At 39.8% G+C, this 24,296-nt stretch overlaps 1 protein-coding gene across 1 annotated transcript in view; it reads left to right on the forward strand.

Moving 5' to 3' along the window:
* RGS22 (regulator of G-protein signaling 22) overlaps nt 1-24,296 on the forward strand; it is an 81,343-nt gene that overhangs the window by 55,820 nt on the left and 1,227 nt on the right. Inside the window, exons 21-26 of the mRNA XM_009891915.1 lie at nt 1,036-1,215; nt 2,765-2,905; nt 6,671-6,778; nt 8,488-8,590; nt 9,072-9,181; nt 24,061-24,240. Coding sequence (XP_009890217.1) covers nt 1,036-1,215; nt 2,765-2,905; nt 6,671-6,778; nt 8,488-8,590; nt 9,072-9,181; nt 24,061-24,240 — 822 coding nt within the window. The remainder of the gene's footprint in view (nt 1-1,035; nt 1,216-2,764; nt 2,906-6,670; nt 6,779-8,487; nt 8,591-9,071; nt 9,182-24,060; nt 24,241-24,296) is intronic.

Below are 24,296 nucleotides of genomic sequence, written 5' to 3' on the forward strand. Positions count from 1 at the left end.
AAGTATTCATAATAAAACAAGCCAGCTTTTTCACATACCACATTTCTGGTTAAAAGCCCTGTTTTTAATTTCTTCTAAAGTAAATACCTAGCCTCCTATACCAAAACTAAATGCAAATTCTTCATTTAGAGAGCTCTCTTCCTGAAAGTCGTCCAGAGTGCTCATTGTGTCTTTAGTAGATATGTGTGATAATCCCCTAGTGTTACAGAAATTTCTTGATGTTTATGGATAGATGGAAAGTTTGTGTTTCAAAGTGTTTGAAGGAAGTTCTTTGTATTATTTTTCCTTCCTGTCAAAGTCAAACGGTAGTATCAGAGTGTGAAAACACGGTAATAATAGGTTTTACAAGAACAATGGGATCACATTAAAAAAGTAGAAAACTCCCAATGTTTCTTTGAGATCTCAGCCTTGTAACGTTAGGTTTGTTTTGTATTCTGTTCTGGACAGTTATTTCAAACACTGAGCTTTTGGGAAACTAGAAAATCTTAATGAATGGGGAAACTAGAAGATTTCAATGAATGGAAGATTGTACTGGTAGCTGAAACTGTCCCCTCTTGTGCCAACATTCCTGGTTATATCTTGTACCCTCTAAATAATTCCCCTCTTGGAGTATTTAGAGCATTTCTTTGTTTTTTTAGTTACCATTTCTATGCCAGTCATAGCAGGCTTATTGTGAAAATCAGTGCATTTCATGCTTGTAGGCGTTTCTCTTTTCAGAAATGCCTCCTATTTGCCAGTAATGTACTTAGACTAAATGCAGGATAAAAACTATCCTGTTCCGTCAGAACGTGCAGGCAGAAATTATCACCTAAAAGCAATGATTGCTATATATCTGCATTTGCAAACCAGAAGTCCCACTCATGTCTTAACTATGTCTTGACTGTGCACATTTGCTATATGAATTTTGTCCTACATACTGAAGAAATCTATTGTATAATTATTTTTGTATGACTATTACTCTTTGATCACTGGGCCCCTGTAAAGGGTCTGCTTCTCTCTCTCCATTGACTGAAAATGCTATTTTTCGTCTTTCAGGACTTATGCCATTCTCATTGTGATGATGCCACAGTCCAGAAAAAGATCACAGCTATTATCGACTGCTTTATTAATTCCACCATACCCCCAGCTTTGCAGATTGACATCCCAGCTGAACAAGCAAAGAAGATTCTGGAGCGCAGGAAAGAACTAGGACCTTACATTTTTAGAGAAGCACAGGTAAGAAGCTGTGAGAACCACTGTAACAGATCTGGCTAGAGTCTGTGTACCTGATTTTAAGGACAGTCTTTGTTGCTTATGTGACAATTTGGACTCCATACATAAACCTGGGCATGCAGGAGAACACTATAGTCATGCATTTCAATGAAGACTGTATGGTGGAGATGACAGAGGGGATTCAGATATTTGCTGCTCAGTAAGCCGGACAATCTCTGACAGCTAGCTGATCCTGCAAAGGTGTTATCCAGATCTGGGTTAGTAATTGTGGCAGTAGAAGTGAATTCCGTCTATTTTTTTAATTGCTTGCTCTTTACCACTTGGTTAATGTCAAAGAAGTAATTCGTAGTTAGAAATTTTGTAGGTTTTGTAGTTTATGAAAAAAATGCAGATATGAGTAAAGCACAAAGACAGCTTAACTTAATGAATGTCTTTCCGTTCTTTATTACAGAAAGTCTGTATTAAATGGCTGTAGGAAATTTTCTCTTTCATCTTTGTACTAATCAGACCAAACAGCAATTTGTGAACCTTTACTACAGACTTACTATTTTCTTATTCCTCATTACTCTCTTCTCTGATTTATTTTCTAAACCCAAGAAAACTAATTCCTCTTCTTTTCCTATAAAATAGCCACCAACACCTTTTAACATCAACTGTGAGTCCATAAAATGTTTGGATCACAAAAGATGAATAGTTTGTCAGAGAAAAGGGTTCATAAAGGTCCTAAGAGAAATAAGAAGTCTCATTTCAGCCTGTGTAAAACCCAGTGAACTCCAGAAATGTGGCACAAAACCAAAGGAAGAACTTGGCCAAAAAGCTGTGACGGGAACATGACAGTGACTCACATGTCACTTTCAAGTCTGTTGAGCCAGAAGCAGTGAGGTGCTGAGCATGCTCGGCTCCTTTGAAGCCAAGTTTCTCAATGAGAATTAAACATCTAAATCGAAAAATGTGAACCTTAGTACGTGCAGCAACAGAATTCACTGAGCCCCTCTGTTTGCTTTTCTAAAATTGTTTTTCTTATTCTAGTTCAAAAAAGACCCTGTGAGAGATTATATCATTTAAAAATTATCCGAGATTTGCTCATAGATCTGTAATGTGGTTTAAGAGCCTTTCCAGAGGCAAAAAAGTATTTCCTTTCTCTTAAGGAGGGAAAAAAAACCCCTCTCCCTAATGAACTGAATATTTGAAATACTTGAGCAGAACAGTGGTGCAAAAGCAATTCTACTGGTGTATATTTTATCAGGAATACTTGTAAAGAATGATGGATGTTTTCATTAATGCAAACAATTGTTTAGGGAAATATAAAAAAAAAGAAAGTGCCTTTTAACTGTGTTTTAGGAAGATTTCTCACCAGTAATAAACACACTGATGAAAAGCATGTGCCGAGCAAAGCTGGGCTGAAATGTCAGGACACAGTACGTGGGAGGAACAAGGCTGTGTATTCAAAAAGAAATAGTTATTTCATTCTCACGGTAAACTACATTTTATTTTACAGTAAACTCTGTTTTCTTAATATGGTCAAGATTGACTTCCTTTTCTTTCTGTGCAGATGACTATTTTTGCTCTTCTGTTTAAATTTTGGCCAAAATTTTGTAAGTTTCGAAGCAATTTGGCTAGTGACAAAATTCTACTTGCCTTGGAGAGAAAAAAGGGAAAAAAAATGCGAAAGAAGGAAGGCAAAACAGCAGAGGTAAGGCTCACAAAGTTTCAGGTGGCAGCTGATGAACTGCATAAAAACTCCTTCATGAGCAAACAGACATGAATTCAAATATCCCTTTCTCAGAGTGATCCAAAGCTACCGAAATCTTTTGTTAGAATTCAAGCTTTACATGCTACCCAGTCCTAGGACAATTAGTCCCCAATCCTGCCAATGCATATACATATGTTTAACTTGAAGCAGATGAGTCAATGGAATACTCCTTTCATTAAGCAGAGGGAAAAATGTATTTTAGTCATCTTTCGTGCCAAAAGAAGAGTGAAAAACAGGGCTGAATTAAAAAAAATAGATCTATGTACGGTCCCTGTGTACAATGGGTAACTGCAGACCTGTTTGGACTTTCATTATGTACTGTCTTATTTTAGAATTTACAGTCCTGGATCACTACTGAAAGAAAACCAAACCAAACCAAACCAAACCAGATTTCATATCTGTTTTTCAGAAGGAGCATTTGAAAAGTCAGCACATTATTTATAAATAATATTTATGTGCTAATTGCTTTGTATAGTCTGTCTTTTCTTGAAATTTCTCAGCTTTGACAGTGAAATTGTTAGACTGTTCACAATGAGTTTCCAGACAGTTTCAGTGCATTAACAGAACTGTGACCTCTACAGCGGAATGCTTGCCTGTAAAATTGTTTTTCTTGGAATTTTATTATTAAAATATAATGGATTTTTTTTTTCTATTGATTATAGGCTTTGCAAAAGTTTATTTTTTACGAAATGTAATTGTTTGGCTAGCTTTGAGGAGTGAACATTCCTTTAAGGGCAGAGAAATTATTGGACTTGCAAACTATCATAAGTAGCATTAAAAGACCTTTACATATTTTAAATACCATGTACACATGTGTTGAGATGTTACTTGTGATGAGAACCACATGAGTACCTGCACAGATAAAGACATATACGCCTGTAAGAACATGTACACATTGTTATCCTCTTTTAGACACAGGAAAACTGAGGACCAGTGAAGCGTTACTCAAGGCCACACACCAATGTCAAGTGAAGTCTAAAATCCAAGAACTCATGTTCCTTTCTCCAAAGCACGTTGCCTCCATACAGATATGTCTGGCAAGGCCATTGGCAATACTTATAGTGGAAGAATGCAATATTTCAAAGTAATGCACTTCTGCGTTTTCACAGACTTATTTTTTCCATCTGTTTGTTGCCTGTCTATAAGATTTCTGATTAAGATCAAGGAACTAAAGAGCAAATCTTGGCCGGGAGGGCAAAAGCCTAGCATTTATGGGGAACAAATGGGAAAGGTGAATTACCCTTCTAAACTGGGAAATAGGGTAAGAAATTTTAGACAGTGACAGGCAGAGAATGCAGTTCAGTAAACGGTTTGCAGACTATTCTTCTCACGAAAAATTACCAGTAAAACCGTTACCTTTTAAAATCTTTTGAAAGAATAGGCGGAACACATATGTTTTTGAAACCCTTTCCCCCCCTCTATTATTGTTTAAAGAATTTACCATTCCCTGTTCTCTTGCCTGAGATTTTTGTCCCCTCAGTGACAACATAAATATTCAAATGATTCAGTATCCCTGAAGGATACTGATAAGATTAATCCAACATAAGCAATAGCAGGTTCACTTGGCAGCTTGTAGAAGGTGATGATTTCTTGGCATTTAAATTAATGTCTGTGCTCCTCTGCCCCACCAGGCTCATGTTGAAGGAGAGGAAAGCTCTGGCAAGGGTTAGAAATTATATTTATTTCTTATATATATTCCCTCCACCCTCCTCCCCAATCAGTTGCTATTTTGGATTTATGTCAAATGGAACAATCGTAGTCCTGGGGGAGGAATCTTACTTTCTCCCTTCTCACAAATTTGTCCCCAGGGTGCCCAATCTACCTGGGCTCACCTCACTCTCTGAACTGACTGGGTTAGGCTTTTATTCAGTATAATGGAAAAAATGGGCAGATAAGGAGGTTTTCACTGGAAAATGATGCATGAGGGTATTATTTGACTATGCCAATGTTTTTTGTGTGTGACTATTTGTTATTTATGGGGTGAATCCTATTGAAAGCTTCCTGGCAATGGACTCAGTGCAGGGGAGAGGGGCTGACGGCGAAGGATGCCGCACAAGCACTGTACAAAGCAGAGACCTCTTTTAAGCTTAGTGTCTGGAAGGCAGGAATTGGCAGGTACACGGTGAAGTAAGCTTGAACATTCAATATAACGTGATTGCTCCAGTACTGAGCGGAAATAGTTGTTTTAAAAGACACTGCCTTTGGATAGTATAGTTTGCTTCTCTGTTTTTACGTATTTGCCCTTAGCATGGCACAGCTATATGGGCTCAGCTTTGGCCGGTCTGTGGATTTGTTCCTTTGTCAACTGTTAGGTGCACATGCCACACACTTCAAAAAATATCATTACTCACTTTTTGCAGACTGCTTTGATGCCAGTATTTGTAATTTGTTGTATACATAATTGCATTTTACCTCCAAAATAGATTTTGGATTTTTCGCTTTCAAGTGTACAAAACAGTTTTAAAGTATACTGTAAATCTGTACTTACTCTTTCCATGGCTTTAGCAGAGAAAGGTAAAACCATAAGCATTGATTTTCCTTTTCCTTGTTTCCCTCATCTCTCTTTAATCTTCTTAGCAGTAACCTTATTTGCTAGTAAGTGGTGTAATATCATGGGATATGACATTACCATAACATTGTGTAATTTATTATGAGAAGACATTATTAAAGACCTCACTTACTTCACCATTCTCATTGAGAAAGCTAGCAAACATAAACTGTGGTATATTAGTATACACACTACTTCTGTATTTGCTTTGGCATCCCTGTTCTATCAATGGAGTGTGCCACAGAAGTTAGTAAGCCTGCTTCTGGAGAGAAGATAAACATCTCACTGTTCTACACCCAAAAGTCACCTTTATAGATTATGGGTTCACAGGACAGTGAGAATCACGAGGAAAGAAAAGGCACCTTGGGAGCAAGGAAGTAGGATATTCTGATCCTTTTCACATCTTTCAAGGACTTTCTGAGTGACTTAGGGAACCATTTGACCTCTCTTTTTTCCTGCCTTTCTCATTTGTAACATGGGAGGGTTATATTACTCGCCTCATGGGGATGTTGTGGGGTTAATTATGTGAGGTTAAATATGACAATTGTTCATAAAGAGTTTCGGAATCCTCAGTCAGAACGTGCAAAGGTGCAGCCTTACTAAAACACTAAAACAACATGAAAATGACAAATAGTTAATCACCAGAGCAGTTTACCAAGAGCTACAGGCCTTGTCCTTAACTGATTTTTTTAAAAATCAGATTGTCTGTTTTCCTAACATGTACACTGTAGTTCATTCACAGCTACTGGACCAAGCTGGAATTAATCATGACAAATCCTACGTTCTACATTTATACCTGAGGCCAAATTAGAGGATCACAAAGGCCTCTCTGTCCTTAAAATATGCTCTGTTGCAGATCTGCCCTCTCACTTAGCTATATTTTGGAGCAGGTATTGAATCTGAAAGGAAGATAGTCAGCAAGAGTGTAGCGGTGAGGAAACTCCAATTAGGACACAGAAATGCTTTAAAAAAGCAGTATCTTCAGCTATTTTTTATTATGCCTAAAGTGATGAATTATGAAACTGGGCATTACAAAACATTACTGCATATGACACCATGTCATTTCCAAAGACAATTTTTGCTTCCTCATACTTCAATTTTTACTTTAGCTCAGTAATTATTGTTTACATCTAATTAAGAGTTCTTATTATTGGCAGGGTAAAGAAGCGGGGACAAAACTCAACGGTCTGTCAAGCAGTGCTTTGGTCAATGCGATTGGTGTGGAGAGAGGACCAGCATCATTTTCAGATGGATATGGGTGGCAGGTGAATAATATACATGTTGCTACAGATATCATCATTCAAGAGAGATAAAATGCTCTTGGGAGAACGGCAAGGTTGAGTTTGGTTTTGAATACTGCTGTCAAGTGGTTCTTCAATAACTGTTCATTCTTCTACAATTAACTTCACTGTTATAAGTTTATCTACCTTACAGGTGATGTTTTTTTCTTTCTTTAATAATTTTTTTAAGATTTATGTTCTGAGTAGTATTAATATCTAACATTTTATGACGGCCTTTAGGTGTGTAGATTTAAAAAGAATCTTTCTTTAAAAATAAATTGAAGAAAAGGAAGTTCAATGCTGGAATAAGAAGCTTTTCATTACTTGTGGAATTCATATCCTGCAAGAATTTGGTTTAGGCTTGAGTTCTGTTCTGCTCATATGTCAAAAATTGAAGCTGAACTCATTTAGGACATTTAGGTATTCGGATAGAAAATCTGACAGAAAATAGCTCTTTAGTACTTCTTCTAGAACAACTCTCATGATGCATCAAATCTGTAGTGAAAAGGTAACATTCATTTTATTGGAGAAACAGGAAGAAAGGACATGCCACCTTGGGCATATCATGGGATCGTTAATAGCTGACTTGGCATTTCCATAACATAATGGGGAATCTGTGCAACCATCCGTGCAAGCACATAATCACAGCTCTGTCATGCGATGCAGAAGTAAATTGCACTTCAGCCACTGCTTGTGTTCCATAGAGCTCTTCCCGTGGCATTACGTTAGTGATGAGCAGAATATAGCAACAGGCAGTCTGAAATATCCGCAAAATCTGAAACCACAGTGCAAACTGCATAGGTAAGCTCACACTCTTATCCCTTAAATGGACCTTTTTACCTTTGCTCATACCTATTAATAAAAAAAAAAGAGTAAGTTGAGTGAGCCAATATACCAATATCATATGCCTAAGCCCTCAAGAAGAGGCAGGTAATTGCAGAAAGAGCAATAATCTTTTATAGAGCAGTTTCTTTCCCAAGCTTCTTTCTGCTATAGGAAGATGCTAGAAGATCTTACTGAGTCATGACATGACAAATTGGCCCCAAACTTCTCATGCTGTAAGGAAAAAAAAAAGCCCAAATAAAAGTACAGCTCCCATACTGATTTGGGAGAGTGACCTAAAATTCACATGGAACCCGAACTGTGGTTGTTGCAATGTAAAGAGCAACATTTGTTCCTTAGAAAAGGAAAGGATGACATGTCCAGTTGATCTGCCTCTAGCGGTAGCAGCATTGTGCTAGAGAATGTAGGCAGAAAGAACTGTAAGGCTGATGAGACCTTCAATGATTTCAGAAAGGACATGCTGGGAGGATGTGGCAGGGAGATAAAATCAAGTCTTTGATAGCACAAAAGACCAATATTTTGGGAGGGAAAAGGTCTGCTGTGTTTTGGTTTTGAAAACAAAAGAAGAGACAATAGGACTCAGACAAGGATGGAGAATAAATGAATGTAAACATCATATCTGTCAAACCTGCTTAAATTGCATTTCATGGTGTTTTGAGATTTGCTTATTTGCAGCAATACTATTTTTCCCATGATTCCAGTATTGTCATGACAAAACTTCTCTTCTTAATAATTATGATTATTCAATAACAGGGATATAACATAAGCAATTTTTGGTCTCACTGTTGAAATGGACCAGGAACTACTAGTGATATAGTCTGGAGGCTGATGGTTTTTAATGGTTCTTGCAGGCTTCCTGGTCCTATTCCAAGTACATAGAAGCCTTGGAGCAGGAGAGAATACTCCTTAAAATGCAAGAAGATCTGGAGAAAAACTCATCATCATTCCTTACAGGTTGTTAACCTGTTAACTCTGTAGTTTAGGAGGACAAGCTTATAGCTTAGGTGAAATTCTCTCAGTGTAAGGGCTTTGTTTGCTCTCCTTTGGAGCTGTGTACTTAAACCGCTGCCTCTCTTACGCTGCCTGCAGAGGAGTTGCTCTCTGCACTGTACTTGTGACTGATAAGCTTTCTAGGAAAGGGAAAGTGAAAGTTCTAGGGTATCAGCATTGTCCTTACTGCACAGGTCCTGCTGCAGAGAGGAATATGGCCATTTCTTCATTCTGCACAGTGGCACGGTAATCCTATTTTTGGGGGACGTAAGAGGCATTGCGTCAACCTTGTGTCAGCTGGGTATATCCTCTTAGGTCTTCCCCAAGGATATTATGACCTGTTTGTTCATTAAATAACTCAATTTAGAAGTAGGGCTACCAATAGCAGTACACAATATTAAAACCATTCATTTTCCCGTAATTTTAATTTTCTTTTCATATACAGGTGCTTCATCTACGTCCTTTCCAAAGCCTGGAAATTCTGAAAAATCCACCATTTCTCCAAAGAGTAGTGCAATTTTGGAGAAAAACTCAAATCTTCCCAAGAAGCAGAAAGTGAGTACCAGACTGCCAACAAGTGTGCTTTGAAATTTGGATTCTTAAAAGCTAGTTTTCCTGCTGTCAGTGCTGATGCTCATTAGTAGCAAGTTATCCCACTCCAAATCACGTTTAACTGAAGCTGTACAGACTCAACATGAAGGCAAGATTTTTCACTCCAACCATGGTTAGTGGACCTAATGTTGACCAGATGGAATTTTGTTGCAAAATGGTAGTCTCTGAAATGCGGTTATCTAAGCTTTCCAGTTAAAATATTTTAAATAGGAGCAGGAGAAAATATTTTAAATAGGAGCATGAGATGACTGGAGGAAGCTCAGACCCCATGGAGTTACTGGCAAGGGCCTGACAGAGAACTAGCAATAGATCATCTGTGCCGAAGCCAATTAAACATTAGAATGGGAGAAAGAAGTGGGACAGCAGAGATCTGCTAAAGACAGAAAAGCAGATTTTGCTTCAAAGCTTGAATTCCCAGATGGAAGAATCCCCTGGAGGTTTTGTCTTGGTTTTTTTTTTTTTTATAAGCCTATGCTGAAATTAGATGGACTGAAAAAAGTTGATAGAACTTGGACTATTGCTCCCCTTCCTTCTTTGCTCCTCCTTCCTCTTCTAATTCTGTACTTCAACACTGCTATTTCAGGCAAGTTGGTGTCCTGTCCTCGCTAGTCCTCCTAAACACACTTCCTGTGGCAGCATTTTCTGTATGTGGCTTCAGAGAAAACTGCAGCATTCCTTGGTCTTCCCTCATGTCCTCTTTCTGCCCTCTTATTACTTCCTCTAGTTGCAGTTAAAGTCATCCAGTGACCTTGGACATTATGCACCTCTGCAGGTGTTACTGTATTTCATACATTTATGCCTTTTTGTACTGCAGTTCTGCTTCACACACAGCTATATCGGCATGGGGAGTCCTTGTCCAGGGGCTTTGGTCCTGCTCTGTAGCTGAGAACTTCCAGCTGGACCCAGTTCTCAAAGAGGGCCTACAAGGTAGCCACAGTCATTGCTGCAGACCAGTCCAGCAGTCCCCGGCTCACCCTGTAATTCAAAACCTGAGAGTTGTGCTCCTGCCAGGCATTAGGCTGTGGTTTAGGCTGATGCAATGAGAAAGTAGGGGTCTTGAGTGGTTTTAGATGTTTCTCCCACCAGCTTCAGTTGCAGCCCGCTCTCCAATACCAGTGGAAATTTGCCTGCTCAGCCCCTTCCCTCCCAACAGCTCAAGTGTTTCCACTGCCTTTGAGTGGTTTCCTCTTCTTCCATCGTGACCCTCTGGTGGTTCTCCTCAGCCATGCTCTCTGCAGTGATCTGATCACTCTGCTGATCAGGTGAGATATCTACAAAAGACCACTGCTGTTCTTGAATGGGACAGCTTCTCTCCACTTAGTTACAGAGGAGGTCACACCTTGTGTTTTGGGTATAAGTGGCAAGGTGCTGGCAGCAGGGAGGCTGTAGTGATGGCCTCTGTGAGGAGGGGCTGGGGCTGCCCCATGCTGGACACAGCCAGCTCCAACCGACGCACTGCAGGGCACAGCTGAGCCCTGCAGCCAAAATGGTGGCACCTCAGGCAAATATATTTAAGAAAGAGCAAAGAAAGCCAGACATAGGAGAAGGGAATAAAAAGAGTGAAAACCAACAGAGGGAACACCAAGGCCAGAGGAGGAGGAGGTCCAGGAGGCTGAAGAGCAGAAGGTGCTCTGTAGTGGAGCAGATATTCCCTGCAGCCCATGGAGGACCCACACTGCAGCAGAGGAAGACTGAGAAGGAAGAAGGGAATGCCCAGTGCCTCACTCACCGAAGGGGCTAAGCGTAACCTGTGGCGATAACAAGGAGGGCAAAAGAAGTGCTTGGAGTGAACTTGAACCTGGGAAAGGTGGAGGAAAAGTGTTTTCTCTAAGTGTGTAAACGTTCGTTTTTCTTGTTTTGTTTCCCACTACCCAAATCAGTAATGATTTATTCTAATTGGCAATAAATTAATTTCCCTGGTTTGAGTCTGTTTTGCCTGCAACAGTAATTGGTAAGCAACCTCCTTGTCTTTACCTTGACTCACAAGCTTTCCCTTTCCTGTTTTTCCTCTTTTCTTGTCCTGCTGGGGGCGGGGGGGTGAGTGAGCAGCTGGGTGGGAGACTGGCTGCTAGTGAGGGCCAACCCAATCACACCTTTTTTCTCTTTTTTGGATGCATTTATTGAAGAACTGTTCTGACTATTTCAACTGGCTGCAACAAAACAATGACATTCTGTTACCTTTTGCAGGCAGATTAAAATCTCTCTGAGGAAGGGAATGCAGAGACATTTAACGGAGGTGGGCAGGAGACACAAAAATAATGTACATGCAAGGTTTGTCCTTATGTTTCCAGAGCAAAGATGACAACTTGGAATATTATTAAGAACCATGGGACACTAGTCAGGGATAGAAAATAAACATCTTCCAATGTCTTCCACATCAACACAATTGTAATACTGACTCTTGCGTTACTGATTTGTTTAATAGTACACCTTGAGGCTCAAATCAGATTCCACTGAAGTATGCATGGTACAAACAACTAGGTGGGCTAGGTCCTAAAGATCTTAAAATCAAACCCAGTTCTTCAGTGTCTGATCTAACAAATAAGTAAAACACTGCATTGAACTGACAGACCTGAAGCAGCGTGTCTTGGCACACTATGTTCTCAGCACTGCAACTCACACAACTTCTACTCATCAAGGATAACTCATGAGGTGTCTGAGCTACCATAAAATCAAACCCTGTTGTGGTTTGCTCCCAGCCTGGTCTGATTCCTCATCCAAAGTACACCTTTTGCCTCATTTCTGAGTTTTGATCGACAAGAAAGGCTTAAAATACATCAGGACACAGATGTGATTGAGAACTTCCGTAAAGCACCATTCCTCCCATGTCATTAGTCAATGGAAGGCTGCAGGAGCTCACAGCTCTTCTGTAGCTCTCCCTACTTTCTTGCTTCTTTTTACAATTTTAAGAGTTTTAAAAAGAATTGGGGCAGGGTTGATGTTGGGACTAAGGCCAAAGGATTAATTGGGGAGTTAAGAGGGGGCAGGAGCAGAATTAACTGCTAGGCAGGGGACAGGATAATGATAGACCTCTCCACATTTTTCAGACCGCATTAAACACCAGTTCCCAGCCACAAAGCTGCTGGCTTCATTCTTCTCTACATGTGTGTAACGCATGTAAGAGAAAGGCAGATGAGTGAGCTCCAGCTTGCTGAGTTCCCGAGGACTACCCCTGAGTTAGGGATGGGTTTTTCTTCTGCTACCCCTCCCAACCTCTTGGACAAGGAGCACAAGCCATGCAGCCCTGTCTCAGTTGTCAGAAGTAAAGGTTCTTCACTTGGAGCTCTTAGATCATATTGCTAAGGACCATTCACAAGTGCGTTCCTCCTCAGTGTAGAATGGCAGCTAAGGACAGCTATTAGGGTGTTTTTTTTTTCACTCTTGGTACAATGACCAACAATTCTATGGGATTTCCATCGGGAGTTGCTTCAGATAGGCTGGCAGGGAAGAAATACATGCATTCTAATGGATATAGCTGCCCTGCTCATATATCCTTACAGAAGGAGCAAGGGAGATCATTGGTTCAATTCCTGCTTTCCCCACAGTTCAAAGACAGAGTTTGCTTTGTGCTTATCTCCATTCCCTCTGTGTTTGGGTTGTTTGCTCATGTGACATTACCTGAGAAAGACATCTTGAGTGGAATCCACAAGGGAGTAAAACATAAAATTCTTGTCCCTGTTTTTCATGTTTTCCCAAATTTCACAGATGCAGTAGATAATGCTCAGTACATCTGAGGAGGGTGCAGTGCAGCATCTTGTAGTGAGCCCAGCACATGTGGTACTGTGTGGCCTACCACTCATTAATGGGAAAGGCAAAAAAGAATCACAAAATGCCATAAATGCAGTGATGTATGTCAGTCTCAAAAACATGTGAAAGGCCACCTTCTACTGCTGTAGTCAGCACAGTGCACGCAACCAATTGCTGGAGGGTGGCAGGCAATTTCTGTTTTGTTGTATTCTTGCCTTCATGACGTTTTGAAACAGTTAAATAACATGTAGACAATGCTTATCTTATGGTGGTAGCTTTGACCTGAATCATACTTGGATTACTTCTAAAATGAAAAATATTATCCAGATATTTGTCACAGATGATAAAACTTCTTGTGAATATGTTCCAGCCTTGCCAAATTGTTAACAAAAATTTACCAGCCCCTACGCAAGAACTACTGTCCCAGACAGTCACTATGATTAATACCACACATGTCCATCAAACTTGAAAAACAAACAAACAAAAAGTACTTCGTGTACTTCAATGACTGAGAGTACAATTTTGCAAGCTGGCTCTATCCACTCCAAGCTCTGCAAACCAATGATAACTCTCAATCCAGTTTGCAGTTCTGTCTCCACGTTAACTGAAATATATATCCGTGTATATATACGTGTATATACATTCACATGCACAGTCATTTATAGCCCATGTCTTTAGCATGCAACTGAGGAGGATCACATGTATTAGTAATGCTAGAAATACATGTCATATCATTATGCCCATTTTATGTGTTAATTTTAAAGAAACATTGAGCAATTGAACAGGGAATATATTAAGAGACAGGGACGCTTTCATTTCTGGGTTACTGAGTATAATCTGATGCAATGATACCACATAACTGCTATTTGGTGATACATCTGAAATGGAATAGTGGTTTTAGTCTTGTCCTGAAGGGACCATGTGATGACTGCTGCCAGCTCCAGCCGCAAGCCTGAGAACTGAACAGGTACAGAGACTAACTAAATGTTACTGTTCTAAATGATGACTCTACATCACTTCTGTGATTTAGCGCTTTCTGCTTGCACTGCTATTGCCTTTTAATCTTGTTTCTTGAGATCTGTTCTCTCTCAGGTTGCTGATCTACCACCTATGTGAGCTCAGCAGTTCTAAAGGGCTAGACAAATTTTACTCAACAAGCCTAGCTCCTCTCCCTGTAGATAACTAAAACTTTATTCCTTGTTTATTTTAACTATGTGTACCTTGGGACTTTCAGAAGTCTACAGCTGAACAACAGTCATCTGTGGAGTTTGCTGCTACAGACAATAAAACCAATTCTCTTTTCAGAAACCTGCAAACCTAGAAACTCCTCTGGATGGATTTATGCTTTAGTGGCGTTCAAAATACACAATCTAATCATATTCATTCAGACTTACTTTTCTTGTTTATGCCCAAGCAATGCAACATATTGGAACTATTTTGGATTTTTTTTAAACTGTCATTTGGATTCATAAATATTTACACTCAGATGCTCTTACTGTATATTTCACTTTTCTCTCATCAGACCTGGCATGTTTATTAAAACATTTTGTAATCTTTGAGGGTGCAGTCCTGAAGCTGGTCATTCAACTACTTCTGATATCAACACAAGCTGTGACTATGCACTTCAGGAAGGGGCTTTATACATTTTGCTTTGACTTCTCCCCTGCTACTGCATGACACATAATATCAGGCTGTGAGATTAATTCCTGAAAATATGTAGTGCCGGATTATGTTACTAAGGTGCATGCTTACAATAGTTTACAAGAGTGGTAGTGGTGGTCACCAGGCCATTTAAAAAAGGGGAAAATGCTTTCTCATTTGTGTCTGTACAATGCTGCTCTGCCATTGCCTCTATCCTCCATGAGGATCACGGTATCTTTCTAGTGTCTGTTTCTTAAAGTACCATTAATGGGGGATGGTCTTAGACTGTGAGCTGTGGATTTGTTTGTCCCTTTCAAGGTGTGGAAATTTAGTATTTAATCATCAGACATTGAGATCAGTGATGAAGAGAAGTGCTTTGCAGACATAGCAGTAGACCAGATTCAGCAGACCTAATTTCTATTATTGGTTCTCTTATTATACAGTAATGGGTGGCCAACGGCTTTTACATGAGAAGAATCACTGCGACTCACTTTGCAAATATGTCTAACTTAAAAAAAAAAAAAAAAAAAAAGAGAAACCTGCATTAATGAAGTCTACAGATAAAAGCATTAATGAACTGGTTATTTTTTATAAATGTGGGACCTCCAAATTCCTGCTGTTGAGAACACTGGAAAATGGCTGATGTCCCTTCATTGGTCCTTCTGTGCCTTTAGCCCTATACTGTATTATAGACTTAGGGACATTTGCTATCCTGTACCACTTGTACGCTTGTGAAAGGGCCATCCTCAATCCCACCCAATAGCTCATGTGTGTGTAAAAACGATTGAAAAGAGACCACATGTTTCAAAGTTCTGTCCCAAACTTGGAAAAGAAAATCCTTACATTTCTTATGTTTCTAATATTAAATACTGGGCCAAACTGATCACTGTGCAGCTGCATGTGGCCAATGGAGCTGCAGTGATCCAGCTTGAATTTGACCTGTTTAAACCACCCCATTACATTCAACTGATGATTTTTGTTACTGCTTTTTTATAGAAAAGCCCTTCGTCTGTCATTGTGAATCATGTCTGAATACAGCTAAGATGGGGTTAACTGGAATTTTTTTAAGCTTATGGAACATTGCTGGTTTTAATACATTCAGTAGTTGCTTTAAAAATGTTAGGGAAAAAAAAAAAGACAAGTTTGAACAAAAATTTTAGATCTGGATCTGTACTCACAGTTCAAACCTACCTCTAATGGCCTGATTTGGAGCATTCCCAGGATTTCAGAGAGTTATAATTCACATCTGTGTTTCTAACTCCTTCATGCATGATTGTTTGAATGTGCACTTTTGGAACAGGTCCATGTCTAATAGGCTAAATTGTAGTTCCCAAATCAGAAGCCACATGGTATTGCTATATAGTTTCTTATTTTTCCTCTTATTACGTAGCCTTCAAATAAGGTTCTGTCAGTCCAGCACACTGGATTAATACAAAACACCAAAGTCTACACTTTCTACCTACCTGCTAACAAACTCACACATCTTGATTTCTACCAGTGACTTAGTAAAGCATTTGCACAATGGCCACGATGGATACTTCTCTGCCAAGTAATAATTTATCAGAGTGCTGGAGCAGATTGCAGTTATGCAGTAGCCACTAAGCTGTCCTAGTATGGTAAGGGTAGGCAAGGTATAGATGAGATTCTCTTATTTTAATATTCATAGAGCCAAGCTAATTTATATGTCAAGCACAGGCTGCATTTACTTGCGTTTTCCTTTATTTCTCTACTAATTAAAATATTTTAGTTTCATGGTAACATATGTGAAAGCGTTGACAACAGCATTGCTTATTCCACATGTTAATTATGTATTTGTTAAGAGTATGCTGATGAACTGTCTGCATTTCTCATGTTAAGTTTTCATTTCATGTCAAAGGAAAAGTGGAAATGCAGTAAGTGGATTTGTGCTTTTAATTTTAGATAGTTCTTTTTCCTCTAAAACAATCTTGTACATAATTCCTCTGTACCATATGCGTTTGAAAATCTTTTGTTGGCAAGAAGTTTAAAAAGAAAGTAATACTCGCTTCTCAGAAAAGGATTTTTGAACAAAGCAAAGCAATTGTGCCATTAATGAGAAAGTTAAATGAAACAAATGACAAGGCAAGCAAGAAAAAAACACAGCATCACACTCAAGGAATGCACAGGCACACAATAGCTTATGCAATATTCTCCATCTGTCAAAGTTAGTAAATACAAAGATTTCATTGGAAATATTCATTATAATAGACTGTGGTGCCAATGGGTCCCTAAATACAATCAATAAGCTTTTGTCATTCTCAGTAGTTTTCACCTGTAGGCAACTAAATGAATTTCATCCCAGCTGCGAGACCCAAATAATCAGTACTAGTTTTGTAAACCTGAGACCCTGATTGGATTGAACACCACTCATTCCAGAAAAGGGTATTTTGGGAATCGAATCTGTCACATCTTTAGAGTAATTTGTACCTTTACACTTTTGTATGTATATATGTGTGTGCTGGCACATATACATGTTTATAAAATCTATTCTTCATGGGTTTGTGTGTGCTTGTGTGCATATACATATACACTATGCACATATATGTAGAAAATTACTTTGGTAAACTATTTTACTGTCATAATCACATAGGGCTTAATTTTGGTGCATATAATCTTTTTCCTAAGACAATATTCCAACCATTTTCTTCTGTGTATTTTTTTTGAAATGAAGGTCATTTGATTAAAATGTTTGTGTTTGTATTCACTTGCCTTTGAGAGGACAGAGCCATTACGCTTGCTTTGTTGAGGAATATGGCTCTTTCCAGAGGTCTGCATGGCTGCTGGAAAGAGAAACTAAAGGCACTTTTGGGGAGTCTTTTTTCCTCTAGAAAGCATATGCAAGAAAAAAATTAACTTTCCCTGTGTTTTTTCTCCCAAATGAGAAAGTAATTAACAGCACGTGTTGGGCCATTCACTAAAGACTACGATAAATGATTTAGTATTTTCAAGCTAATGAACTGATTGCTTGATCTAAAAAAGGAGAGTATGTACGACTGTGTTCATCTTCCAGTTATGACCTTCCAGTTCAAAGATCATCTTAACTCCTCACTGTCTGATCCTGAAATTTGCTGAATATATTGAAACTTGCTCTCAATTCACGTCTCCAGAGGTGCTCAGCACCTGACAGTAGTAGGCCTTCAGAAAGCTATCCAAAGGATGAAAATAGTGATCTTTTTTTTCTTTTTTTTTTCCTGAGTGAAACACCAGGGAAGCACAGCTTTGTCACTGCAGCTCCACGTGACAGTGTATTAAAAAAACCCAAAGCAAAACAAAATCAAAACACAGAAATGCATAGGCTTAGTTGGGCTTGCCAAGGTAATGCAGTACTAATCACAGACTGTATTCTGAAACAACAGTTAAGCATTGGACACAAACTGCCCAGAGAGCTTCTGGTATCCTTATTGTCATCAGAGGGGTTCTAAAAACAGATAAGATAGGCACATCTGCCAGAAATGACTACATATTTTCAGACTCTTACTGGGGCAGGGGAGTGAGTAGATGAACTCTTGAGGGACTTATTTTCTCTGAATCCATATTCAGGTTGTTCTGAATGCAAAAGCTTAGCCTCTGCTAAGGAATCTTACGACAGTCAAGGGCCGTGACACTTCATTTGCTCTGCACCCGAAACTCCCACTGAAGCCAATTATTCAATCTAGTTTAACAAAGACCACAGCTTCTCTGGCTGTGCAATTGTTGGTAACCATCAACAAACTGATTCATCTACAATTGGGCCAAATGTTACAAAATCTGTTTCTGAGTTCTTGTTTGTACCCCCATCATAAGATTACACCAAAATTAAAGCATGCAGTACTTGAACTAACTTCAAAGGCTGAGCTTGCACTTCTAGCTAGTTCAGCCTTTTTATTGGTTCATGTTTTCCATTTGGCTTCAACATCCTGTTCCTTACTGATGCCCTTCTAGAGTTTCATTTACAAATATTACGTCCCTGGTTAGTGAGCCATGCTAATTAATACTGTGGTGGAGGCTATGGATTATAGTAATCTCATGCCTCCTGCTTGGAAAAACATTGCAGTTTTTCCAGACGTTTACATGTAATGCTGTATTGAACATGGCCAAATTTGTCTTAGGAAAATGTATCCTGAACTCATTTAATCAAAATATATTTAACTAAGGTTGCTTATGCTGTTATCTATTGCCAGTTTTGTTAATCATGAAGCTTAAAAATTTCAATGCAGTAGAAACCTGAGATCCACAATTTCCTAATTAGATTATTTCAAACAAAACAGTAAAGTTAAAACAGGCTGGCTTAAGTATACATATTTTTAAAAGTCTATGCCAATAACAAGTTTGTTAAAAAAACACGAACAGATGATTTGACTACTTTCTGGAAGCCTCGCACGTTTGACTGTGCCTCACCTTTCAAACCTGGGACCACAATCTGACATGAATTTTAACTCTAGATTTTAACTGATTTTTTAGTCAGAGACTCCCTGACTGCTGTGACTTCAAGTGTTGCCAAAGTTATGGTTGTGAAGAAAATCTATTATATTTTCAGTACCATCAAATATCAAACAAAAGCTATAGAGCCTTTACACAACATAGCAATCCTAAGTCCATAGGTTCCTCCAACACCAAAATAAACAAAAGCAATGGCACTTTTCAGGAAGAGGGGATATCTTTTATTAGACCAGGTGATGTAATTTGAAACAACGGACATGCTTCCAGGCTCACAGTTTGTTCACCAGGTCATAAAGAGGTCAAGAAATACATAATCTCTGGTGTATTTGTTATTTTCTTCTTGTTTTTCATTGTGTTCACAAATGCTCCTTTCATAAATGGACACAATTTGGTTGACGTGACTGCAGTATGATGATACAAGTCACAACAAGACACCTCCCACTCCTTCTAGACTGTCATTTCAGCCCCAGAAAGGAAAATTTGCCAACACTTCGTAACATTTACCGTGTCATCACCTCAACATGAATTAAAACAGACTAAAATGAGAGGTTTAGAAACCTACAAGAAAAGGTCTAAAAACTTGCCACAGAAACAATTGCAAAAGTGGCACTTTACACATAACCAGGGACAGTCTTTTTTGTCAGAATGTGCTCTGTACTGTACTGCGTAAATCCAATAACGGGCATAGATTTCTCTAGGTAAAATCCTCCAGCTGCAAATTTTTAGGTGTCACTCTCTCGGGGTGCAGTCCCTAACCTGAGCAAGGCCTCTTCTCCCCTCTACGCAGCTCACTCCTCTGATAGGAGCACGCTCAGCCAAGAGCTGCCCAGAGCAACCATGTGGAACCCAACCAAGGAAAGGGCCAAATATAGGGACTTGTGGAGAGTGAGTCCGATCTTCTATTTGAAGGAGGCTTTCGCACTGCACATCAACTGCGTTACACCCAGGGGTAAGTCGGTCTGTCGTTTTGTCAGAATTAATTCCCTGAACAAAACGATAGCTGTATGAACAGCAGCAGTTGGCCACTTTCCACTTTCCTGGAGGTCAGATGATCACTGGTCACACCTAGGAAAAATAGGAGCCTACAAAAGGTCTGGTCTAAACCCTGTCAAGATATGAAGAACACTCTTTTTTTTGCGTGGCTTTGGGCTACAGAAGTGCACCCATGAATCTTCCGCTCAGACTTACTGTAATGCATCCATGATCAAGGAGGGGAGTACTGGTAAATGTACCAGGTGCTTGTGTGTAGAGACGCACTGGGACTGCTGGGCAGGTCACGCAGACAATGTCTGCCAGATGATAGTTTCCATACGGTAGATGGTATTTGGAGCTACAGAATTTCACCTTGTGTGAAACTAAACCATGTCACAGCACATCAACCAAACCGTGCTTTGAAAAGGAGTGTGAAAAGCTTGGCCTTTTGTCCTTGTGCTGTGGTCCTTGCTTTCATTTTCAAAAGGAGGAACTCTGCTCCCGTGCCGTTCTTACCTGAACTCTTCCTGGAGCAGAACCCAGGCTAGGAATGCTTGTGGCCTACATCTGACGGGCTGTCAGTTGTTAAAATGGGACTGTAGAGACTGTAGGGACTGAATTACATGTAACAATTTTATGTCTTGACTGATTAAAATGTAGATTGGACTATTTGTCTGTAAAGGTGATTCAACTCCACTGGTTCCTGGAAAAACAAGGATGGGGAATGAAAAAACTTTCTCAGAGTAAAGCTCCTTTACACAAACACAGAGGAGTAAAGGAACAGCATAAAAACATTGTCTTTGATGACTTTATTTCCATTGCAGACCGGATAGATAACATTTAAAAACACAAAAGACAGAAGAATACTAGCATCATTTAAAGGGCATTGAGCAAGGAATAGGGACTGGAAGGAGGTGTTTCTGTGGGAGTGTTTCTGTTTTTTTCTAAGACATGATAATGTAGAACATTTCTGGCAATGAATGATGAAGTTATACTAGTCTAAGTTAAACTTTTAGGAAAAAATGACACATATATAGAGTATTACTTGATCAGAAATCCAGTTTACCTAAACAATGTTTTCCTGTTGCTAAAATAAGCAGTGTATTTGTTTCAGATAGGCCCTCTGAACCTGGAGGACTTCAGAGTGAGAACTGAAATTTACAGAATCATAATCCAGAATAGAAAGTGGGAGGAAAAAGTGCCACATGAATGTTAATGTCTCAGCTGTGGAAGTTGATGTGTTCTCTAGTCCTTGGGCCTGAATGCATACATTAGCCATGTCTTGACCGCAAGTTGGGAACTTGGGAAATAGCTGAGTCTCTTTTTTTATCAGTATAGCTCATGACAGTACCAAACACAGGATCATTCATGTAATTATACCACTACTTGATGTGCATAAAAAAGACCAAAAATCCACCTCTTTACAAGTTGAACTGAACTTAAGAAATTGCTTTTTTTTGAGATTTTTCTATTTCAGAAGCATGCATAAAATCAACAAAGGCTTGTGAAATCCCTGTCCGCTCCATTTATTCTGATTTGAACTTTTGCTTTTTTTTTTTCCTCCTTTGTTTACAATGCCCTTTTGGAAGTACAAAAATATTTTTCTTCCCCCTACTAATTTTAACTTTTTCCATTTAGGAATCATTGATTCACCCACATTTTTTGTACAGCTGCCATTCCAATTCCGTTAAATAGCCTCTTGTGCCACAATATCTTTGTTTGTTTCACAGAACCATTGATTGATGTTGACACAGCCGTGGTAAGACAGTATTTGCTTAGTTAATTTCTGGCACAGAAAGGGAAGGAGGAGCACAAATGTATGCATTTTCTTATGTGGCACATAGCATTGCTTTTTTTTTTTTTTCTTTTGTGATAGAGAGGTAGATTTTATAATCAACTAAACTATTTAGGAATGCAGCTGGCTCAGGGGATTGCTGATGTCCCATGTGATCTTTTTCCAGTAGATTTTTGGTTCTAATTTGATCCAGATTATGATTATCTAAAGACTCTTTGTGGCATATGCAAAATCACTTGATTGTCACAGTTCTGTCCTTAGTCGGCTCCAGTCCACACCACAGAAAGTACAGTGCTAAGTATCGCAGCTGGCACTCTTTGTGGAAAAGACAATGATTCACTGCCTAAATTTTCCCTCACTAAAGTCAGAGGTAAATTTTATTTTAAATTTCAGTGGAGCACAAGCAAGAAATGATTGAGCATCAATGCCTTCCTTCACTCCTCAAAAGACGATCCCTTTCAAGGACACCATGAAGAAGCATCAACTGTTGCTGGCACTACAGAATTTTTGAGAGGAAAAGAGGGCTGCAGATTCTAATTTGGTAACTGTGGCACCTTTTGAGCAAACAGTCCTAATATTCATATCCAAAAGACAACCGGAGCAGGTGCCAGAAACCCCAGAGACTGGGTGGACTGGGAAGGAAATAACTGCTGTTGTCTCTGTATTGTATGCCTCAGTGTTTTCAGAAGGTTTATTTGCTTTGATGCATTTGGATGCATGGGGTCCTCTCAGGTCCAAAACTGCCTTCAGCCTTATAATCCATTCAGAAACTGGAGCGATAGGAAGCAACTCTGTGCACTGACCTGATGGAGCTGATGATCTCTGCCCTCCTCTCGCGGCTCCTCCTCCAGTGTATCCTCTATCCCTTTTTTATCCCTTATTTGCACAGTCCTGAACTGCCCTTTATGCAGAACAATAAGGAGTTGGCTGTATATTCCACAGTAATGACGTCAAAGAATAATAACAATTAGCACTTCATTTAGAATCTTAACTATAACACCAAGATGCCTAGCCAGCACTATCTCAGGCACATGGGGAAACTGATCACATAGAAAAGAATTTAATGACCTGGCCAGCCATGAAGTAAGCTATTGAAAACAGCAATCAAGATTTTTTTATTTGCAGGCCTAGGTCCATCCACCAAAATCTTCTCTCTCACCAAGACTGACGTTTATAGGAAAATTCCTCATATATAATTTATAATGATAGTAGCCATGAAACCTGCTACGCTTTTATTCCAATTAATTTTGTATCCTCTTCTTCTGACATTGGGGAATACTAGGGCAAGTTGAGTAGAGCTTTTAAGATTCCCTAGACAACTCTCCCTGCCATTTCTTTTCTGGTGTCACCAAATGAGCAAGCATGAGCTCGCCTCAGGAACAGCAGTACCCTTGTGGACCCGGGTAATTCCTTAGACCCCCCCAATCAGGTTATAGATATATCTCGTCATTCTTTCTGCATGATATCATTAACATTTGGCTTTTTGTGTTAATCCATCCGGGAAAAACTCTTGGACAGACATTCTTCATGTTGGTCTCAGCTATTGTAACAAACTTTTCTTCAGTTTGAGGGAGGTTGTCCAAATTCCATCTATTCAGACTGCTGTTGCAGGGACTATTCTCCCAGCTTGTAGCGACGGCTGTATGATTTCTCTCTGCAATTTTCTACTCTCACTTTCCTCTTCTTTAGTCCCATCAAAAAAAAAGCAACTTCTTTTCAGTTTTAAGGGCCCAACTCCTCTTGTCATTTGATGTCAGGGTCTGCTGGCTTTGGCAAGGGACTGCAAGGCTTGAATGAATACCTTGCTGCACAGGAGTGGCTTGTTTTTTTCAAGGCAGGAATTTATAGCATTTAGTGTAAATCCCACAGAGACTCCCCAGAAATGAAAATGACGACAATACCATATGCAGGTAGAAACCCCGGGCAAAGCACACCTGTGCCTCATTTCCACGAAAGGTACAAAAACTGGCTAAGGGATACCTAGAAAGGATTACAAACTGCTTAATTTCTTTCTAGGCTTGGCCTATCATTGTTAGCACACTCTATAAAGATTATTATTTCATGTATTCTGGTATTATGCCTGTTCGGGTTTGATGGCTGCTCTGGAGATCTGGAAAAGCGACTGACATGTGCGGGAAGGGCAGCGGGCACCCGTTTGTTGGGGCAGTGGTGGGGCAGTGAGCATGTCGCATTATGAGGGCTCTTGGCTGGTGTGGGGGCTGTGGCTCAGCTCGGCCTGGCCCAGCTCAGCCCCACAGGCCTCGACAAGGCCGCTCCATGTGCCCGCCTCCGCTGGGCACCGCACCCGGGTGTAGCTGGAGTGCACAGTGGGGACAGAGCAGGGCCTCGGCAGCGGGCAAGCCGGCCCGCATGGTGCTCGCCACCCTGCCGAGGGTCTTCGGTGCCTGAGGTGAGGGCAGAGCCCTCAGTGAGCCCCTCGGCACTGCAGCGTCGCCCCGGGCGCCC

Source organism: Charadrius vociferus, unplaced genomic scaffold (genome assembly GCF_000708025.1).
Source record: "Charadrius vociferus isolate BGI_N301 unplaced genomic scaffold, ASM70802v2 scaffold15, whole genome shotgun sequence".
In the NCBI taxonomy this organism is placed as follows: Eukaryota; Metazoa; Chordata; class Aves; order Charadriiformes; family Charadriidae; genus Charadrius; species Charadrius vociferus.